Source organism: Lingula anatina, chromosome 4 (genome assembly GCF_051362555.1).
Source record: "Lingula anatina isolate TDL-2025a chromosome 4, LinAna3.0, whole genome shotgun sequence".
Taxonomy (NCBI): Eukaryota; Metazoa; Brachiopoda; class Lingulata; order Lingulida; family Lingulidae; genus Lingula; species Lingula anatina.
In genome coordinates, this window is record NC_141770.1 from 9037911 (window position 1) to 9046046 (window position 8136).

Here is an 8136-nt window from a genome sequence, read left to right on the forward strand (position 1 = left end):
TAAGAGCAAACACTATAAAATGAAATGGAATAAATAATCAGAATGTTATACTGAGTAATAAGCTTTAAAGATATAACAAACCTGACATTAAGAGAGTTTCTAAGTACATACATGTACTAGCTGTATACTGATGAAGAGTTTTGACTTAAGAAGATATTTTTTTCTAAGAAAAAGTTCTAACACAATTTCTCTACTGTCAGTCTGCTTTTAAGGGAAAAAGGGTGGTACTGGCAGCTGCAGTTTATGAATACAACTATTGTAAATTTACAATACAGCTTTCAATATACTGTTTAAACCAAAATTCTTAACTAATATTTCACAAGTTTAAATAAGTCTGCTGACTTTTTAAATAACAAAACTCCAAAACTCCAAAATATGAAGGTAAACATAAGAAAGAGGTCTACAAACTAAATATCACCAGTCAGGAGTTGTAATTACCGTATGCCATTTCAGAATGTAAAATTATTCAAAATTCTCACCATAAGATGATGCAAAATGTCATCAGTAGTCACGGCTGGTACACTTGACAGAGTTGGAGGGATTCCAAATAATTCTCTCAGTTTTGGCTGCTTCACAAAAGGACCTAAGTGTAGCTCCTCAAAGCTGGTCTTCTCAAACAATTTTGGGACGCTTTCTCCAAGATCATGAGCTGTTCCTATTGCATTGACCAATGAATAGGCATGAAAATAAGCATTGACTTTGGACTGATTTTCAGTCAGTTTTTTAACACATGAAATTTCTGTTGCATATCGACATCCAAGTTCACGAATGTGTGAAACCTGAAAGCGTTCAAGAATGTATTTTTCTGTGTCTTCTGCTGTCACGAGTTTCCCTTGTTCCGATGTCGAGATGATGTAGTCTAGACCAACTTGATTGACATCATCTTTGGAAAAGTTTAGGATGTTGTACCTTGTTAACTTTTCACCAGCACGAGATCCCACTACATAGTTGTGATAATCAGCTGGCCTGGGAGACTGTCCACGACTGACCTTCATCTTTGCTGGAGAAGTTGGAGAGACATTTAATGACTGTCTTTCGCCTGACAGATGGCGTTGTTTCTTCTCCTCTCCCTCAAGCAGCTCTTTCTGTTGTTTCTTGCTGAGCGGAGCTTGGGCTCCAAGCGTTGGAAATTCCTCAGAATCCAATCTCTCTTCTACATGTGGAAGGGAAGGTGACTTAACTAAAGCAGAAATCAAATTCGTCTTCTCCGTTTTCTTTCCTTTAGCCCCCTTTTTTCCTTTTTTCGTCGTTCCCTTGGCTGCAGCTCCCAGGGGTTCAGGGCTTGGACTCCCTGTTCGAGATGAATCACTTTCTGTCTTCCTCAGCAACTCCCTTGGCGGCATCGTTGATTTTGATTTTGCACCCCCTGCTGTCTGGCCTCGTTTAATATCTTCTCCTTTCTGTTTCATTACTCCTTCAATTTTCTGCTCAGCTGACATTTCTGCCAGTAAATTATCTTCTGTGCCAGAGGGTTTTCCAAGTTGTTGGTCCTCGCCTGAATCTGCAACAATCAATCCCCCTTGTTGCTGCAACTGCTGTATCTGCACTACCTGATACTGAGACTGTAACTGAGCCACCTCCGCCTGCAATTGTTCCAGCTGTGGACGATAATGGCTTTCTACCCTTTGAATTTCTTTCTCAGTTAACAGTTTCTGAGCCAAAGTAAGAACTGGGTTTCGTAAATTTTGCTGTAATTGTCCCCACTCTGCGCAGTACATCCGAGTCAACAGATCAAGTTGCTGCACTACATAGCCATACCTAGTCTCTATCTGTAGAAGTTGGGAATTGGCAGATACTGCTGGTGTGGCTGAAAGAATATACATTCAGTTGAACTATGCTGAGTAACTGAGTACACATGTGATTCTACAGAAACTGATAACCTTCTAAGAAACTATTTAGGGATAACTGATTTCTTATTAATGATAAGCTAAGGTTACGAAAGCACCTGAAATATTTTATATATTGTTTTAATTAAATTTAATAAGAACAATGTTTTAAAATGATATATAATATATTGCATATCAAATACATATTATAACAATTAACTTTTTACATGGGCACTTGAAGTCTTGACAGAATTGTTACAGCTCAAATCTGGTGCTCCCCAGTTCCTGACATAGTCACAGTGTATTTTTAGTACATGAACACAAATACACTGACATGTATCTTTATTGAAATGAAGCACTTTGCACTTTGTTTCATTTTATTACTGTATTGTATGTGGGATAAAATGTAAACAAATCATTTATCTGATACTTACAATCAAAAATGAAACAAGACACTTACAGGGGTAAGGATTAATAACTGACCAAGTTCCAAGAATAAAAACAGAAACAGCATTTAATCATCACCAAAATGTCTTAATTAACCTGAACCTACAGGTTGTTCCTTTAAAAATGACTGAGGTAAATGCATTGTAATATTTCTTTTGACAAATTAAGTACACATACTAATAAATTTGTTAATAGTAGATTACTCAATAAAAAACCTAGGACAGGCATTGTATTAGTACTTAATTATATGATGACTAATCAGTGTCTCTACCATTAAAGAACATGAACTGATTATTTATTTTCACAATAAACTTCATAATTTTTCGATATTTTAACCAAAAATTTTCAAGCTCTTTGACTAAACAGATTGCAACCAATTCCCTCCCCTGAAATGACCTCGGCTGTAACTTATTTTCAATGAAGGGGGAATATTGCTTGAAAATCAAAATACCTACCTGCTTCAACTCTTTGTTCTGTTGCTACTTCGGTTCTCTGGTCTTCATCTTCACTGGAACTACTGGTACTCTCTTCCATGCTCCTGAAGGGGAGTTCTTGAGTATTTTACCATTAAACTGCTATAACAACAGTTTTACTAAGGTGGCTGCACATCCTAATGCTATGTAACTGGGTTGTTATTAAGTTTTTAATTAAAAAAATTTCTATACCCCCGGTAGCTAAAAACATGCTGATAAAATTTACCATCACTTACTTGATAGATCTTCAGTCGTCCAATTCAATCCTTTTACCTTCGAGGTTTCTTTCGTATCAATATGCGGGATGCATAATTTCTATACATAGAACTCGAAACCGAGATCCCAAGAGAAATTTTGGGTACTGAATTACAAAGCGAAAGTGGAAGTGTTTTGTCTATTTCCCTGAAAACCTCGTTTCGAAACTAGGTCAAGGCGGAAGGTGGGTTGAAGCTAAAAATAACGACATCCTTTGACATCAATTATCCTCGAATCTCAGCTACCACACGAACCGTATACTCACCTGTTATTTCACCTGGTCAAAGTGCAAAGAATACTGATTTATCATTTATTCATCTTTTTTCAACTAAATCACTTACTTACTCTCGGCAATGTCGCGATTGAGAGTCCGGCTGCGGCATGGAGACCTGTCATATCAAATCTCAAGATGGCAGCGCGTGAGCAGTGTAGAAAAACTATGCACTGAAGATGCTGGTCGACATGAATAAATTAATAGATAGGTTAACACGATAGACACATTGTCAAAGACTGATAAAAGATTGATAAAAAGGCTACTCAACAAGATCACCAGTTAATTAAAGGGATGACAAATTGTGATGGTCGACCCTACAGGTGTGCATGTGCCTTTACTTGTGGGAAACCTTTTTATGGCCACCCCGACCTCCGCATTACATTAGATAACCCTTTATAATGCAGGCCCGTAGCCAGAGGGGTTCGGGGGGTTCGAAAGAATTCCCTTTTTTGCCAGGAAAAGGCCCCCTCTGTAGGCACATGAAGGTTTCATGGTCAAAGGTTCACTTTTTCGGGAAAAAAAAACCCTTTTGAATTTCTGTCTACGGGCCTGTATTGTAACCCCAGGAGTTGGGCGCAATGGGTTCACATAATAATAATAATAATAATAATAATAATAATAATAATAATAATAATAATAATAATAATTTATTTTTCTATTTTCACATCTTCGGGTAATGCAATCTGTTAAACTGCTACGGAGATTCCCAGGTTCTACATATGTAGGTCTTAAACTCTTCACACGGAAAAAGAATAAAAACGACTCCATGTCGTAAATTTTACTTAGGCCTAATATATTTTGCTAAACTTAAAGTCACATAGTACAATAAAATCCCTTCTCAGCCTCAGTCCAATCTATTTTCCTTCTAGTCTCACCTCTAGTTTCTGAATTCCGTCCAGTCTCTTCCGTCCTCTCTTAATTAGGATTAACTAGTATAGTTACAGATTTTTGTGCTAAACTTTATCAGTTAAAATGTCAATGAGATAATACATGTCCACCCCACGTGGTGGACACTCCCAATAACTCCATGTAATCATGCAAGCTCTAACGGTTTAATAGCTTATAAGGACATTAAAATTTAAACTGCTAGATGTGAAATAGCGCCTATCATCTCAAGCTACTTTTTTTTTTTTGTTAAAGGTATGATTTATTCATAGATCTTAGCTTCTTGTGTGTGAATTTTAACAAACAAAGGCTTCCGCTGATTGAATTAATACTACATCATGTACGAAAGTATTAAAATACAAATTACTTTTTTTTTTTCAATACTGTGGTCCCTGACAAAGTCTTCATTTTGGTGGGGAAATTGCCATGAAACAAATTTCCCTGGGGTAAACGACACTTGTTCCATACTTAGCAATGTTTAATGAATCAGTCTCTACAAATTCAAAGTTATTTTTTTTCTCTTTTCTTTTTTTTTATATAATAAGAGTATGTTTTGGTAACAATCTCTTGAGAGATCATTGCGTAAGGAAACAGTCTTTATCTCGCAATGTCCGGATATTACGAGTTACCGCCGTTTTGGTGGTAAAATGCAATTTATATGCCATGTTTACAATGTATTTACTGAGGAATTTGAATCCCATACGAAGTAGCTGTCATCCCTTTAAGCTAGCAATGATTCTGATAGGCAATGTGAATCCTAAAATTTGCATTAGTATTTATCAAAAATGTATATGAGGCAAGAGTCTAATATATATAATGTCTGAGTTGAAAAACATTTCTATGGTAATCATGAACCACCGTTGGATTGCTAAAGTAATTAGACACATACACGGTTCGTTACTCATCTACAGTACATTGATCGCTACTCCCCCAAGCAGAATTATGTGTTATTTCCCCCATCGTTATACGTCCGTCATCGGTTTGAGAATGACCATTTTCTTAATGTCACTTTTGGGCCCAAATAATTTTGTATTTACAGCGCGGTTTTAAAAGTGACAGTTATGGTTTGTGAGTCGCATTTTTACGTTGCGGGGTAGGGAAGGTTTGGGGAAGTAATGATGCGGGAAAATAAAAAATTAGCAATAGTAGTGTTTTGGGGAAGAAAAACGTTATTTCATTTCTATGGACTAACTATATATGTATGCCTGTAGAAAATTAAGGCCTGCAATTAATCATTGTACAATATCCAGGCACACAAAACTCAGAATTTAGCAGGCCCTTGAATGAGCCTGCAATATACCATCATTATTTCCGTCATGCCAGGAAGCGTACATGTATTATAGGAGAATGCATTATTTTTATTTCGTATGCTCTCATTTATTCATCTATCTAATTATTTTTTGTCCGCAGCGTTAGACAAATATATGACAAAATTATTGGAAAATTGGAAATTTCAATTATAAATGCTTTTCCCATAATTACCAAATTATGCCATATCCCAAACCGCTGGCTAAAGTTCGTTCGTTAAGTTCTACGTTTCTAATTTTTGAATAATTGTGTGATGACGGCGACTGGGAAATGTCGCTTGTAACGATTGTGAAATATTAAAATACTTATAGTTTACCAGTTACATAAAGCATAAAACCCTCAACCAGTGGAAAAAATAAGAATACATGCTAGTCAGGATCTATCAATAATTTGGTGAATGTTATAAATCATTCATACATTGACGGCATTCTAGCTTAGTTAACTATCTTTGTGCTTATCAAAAACGGCCCGATTGTACATGTACATGTAGTAGAGTATATTGGAGAGATAACTGACATATCTACAAGTACAAAACGGCCTGCAAAATGCATAATACGATGACAATAAATAGGAAAACATTTTAGCGACATTTATGGAGATTAACTACTTTTCTAAATATACATGACTTGCAAGTTATTATGGTGATAACGAACATTAGCAGTATCAATAAAATTGTACACTGTACAGATCCTGTCCAGCCTATCCCTTGTGTGAAGAAGTGCGTCGTTCCACCAGACTGTAACACTAGTCTCAGTTCGCTACCGTCCCACTGCACTCCTCCACCGAGTTCCTCACACAACTCTGACATCTTTGCATAAAGCCAGCTTGAAGCTTCTTCATCGGCTCTGTTCACACGTAGATTTTTCATCATTGTGGGAACCATTTTTAAGTCAACAACTTCTCCCGTAAGTGGATCGATATCGGCAAAATACATAAGGCTGCGCACGTTGTGAAATGGGCGCTTGTGTAATGGGGTAGGGGTCCCTTCGTAGTCACTAACAATATCTCCACAACCGTACATGATGAGTTTGCCATTGTAAACCTCTACGCCTTTAACGTGGTGCGATGAATGGCCGTGAATTACGTCCACGCCGGCAACGTCTATGGCGGCATGTGCAAATTCCCTCTCCATAGGAGAACTTTGCCCTTTGTAGTTAGGTCCCCAGTGGATGGAAAGAATCACGATGTCTCCCGGTTTCTCGACTTTCTTTACTTGATCTGCAAGTTGTTTCACCAAAACTAAAGAAGGTTCACTCCGGATTTTGTCTCTGTAGCGTTCCATTCTTCATATACGAGACCTGAAGTATGACACGCCCCAAAGACTACGATGCGTCCCTCATTCGGAATTTCAAAGATCGCCGGCTTCTGAGCTTCAAATATATTTTCTCCTGCACCAACATACTTCATATTGGCCTTTTTCAGAGTTGTAAGAGTCTCAGCCAGACCAGGGTAGCCCCAATCTAGCACGTGGTTGTTACTCAGAACACAACAGTCCACTCCGGCTGCTTGCAAAGTTTCCACGTGCCGAGGGTGTGTGCGGTACTTAACGGGTTTCCCAGCCATGCGGTTTCGCTGGTGGGGATGGCTGTTTCTAAGTTTATTAAGCGAAAGTCTGGTTGTTTTTCGTTGAGGATCTGTAGGGCATCTCCCCATACGTAATCCATCCCGATCTCTTTTGGCAGGGGACCGTTCTTGTCTATGGCAAGTTGGGCGTACTCTCTAGAATCGTTCCTGAAATCCCTGTACATCCACGGTTTACAATGGTAAGGCAGGATTTGGTCTATGCCTCTCCCGATCATCACGTCACCCACCAAGAAAACTCGAATTATGTTCGTGAGCGCAGCCGCCATTGTGAGAGCTGAAAGTAAACCAAATTTGTTTCAATCCAAGCGAGCTCATAATGACCTGGCCTGTTAACTCAGCTTAATGCTTCTGTATAATTTTACTTTAGTCGTCTTTTCTACTTTTCTCTCTTATACATATATGTGCCCGTATGTATTGCATTTTTAATAAGTAACATTAATTACCTCTCTAATAAGTAACATTAATATATTATCTAGCGACCTTATTGAATTTAACTGCATCTTGTTAGTCATTTCTGTTGGGTTTTCTATGCATGCGCTGCAACTACCGGCATATACTGTACATGGACTATTTTAAAGGAAAACGTTTAAGTTTATTGAATTGTCTTCTATGTTAGGCCTACATCCATGGGTAATTTTCCATGAGTAATCTCTACAGAATTAATATTTTAACTGTTTATGCACGAATGAAACACACATTTTAAAACTGAGCAAAATAATTTAAAGAATTGGTCTTTATTTTTTATTATATCAAGTTTTTCTTCTTTTGAAATTCTGAAAGAAAATGTTTGACGCATTGTTTCATTAAGTCACTTTTAGTAACCGTTAAATGCATATAACTACCTGAGCGAAAACATCTACAAACTACAACATGTTGTGTAAAATAGTCCGTTCAAGTTATTATTTATTAATTACAATATTTCATTGTAGACAACGATTGGCGGTCGTCAGGGCACGGCGGAGAGAGGCCGTAGTATTCTGCATAGCTTCCGCGGTGAAGGTTACCTGGGCCCCGTAACTCGAAAGCATCGCGCATTGCGACCGAATGCAAGCGTCTCGATTCCATAACTCGCCCATACTTGTCC

General features: G+C 37.7%; 1 protein-coding gene across 4 annotated transcripts in view; it reads right to left on the reverse strand.

Moving 5' to 3' along the window:
• Positions 1 to 3173, reverse strand: part of LOC106181565 (uncharacterized) — a 34379-nt gene extending 31206 nt beyond the window's left edge. For 3 of the 4 annotated variants that reach the window (XM_087011056.1, XM_087011057.1, XM_087011055.1), the window contains exons 1-3: positions 2983 to 3173; positions 2729 to 2811; positions 480 to 1807 (exon numbers count right to left, since the gene is read on the reverse strand). In XM_087011056.1, coding sequence (XP_086867182.1) covers positions 480 to 1807; positions 2729 to 2807 — 1407 coding nt within the window. In that variant the 5' untranslated portion in view covers positions 2808 to 2811; positions 2983 to 3173. The remainder of the gene's footprint in view (positions 1 to 479; positions 1808 to 2728; positions 2812 to 2982) is intronic. The other variant, XM_087011058.1, reaches the window with a different exon arrangement.
• Between the last annotated feature and the right edge of the window lie 4963 nt (positions 3174 to 8136).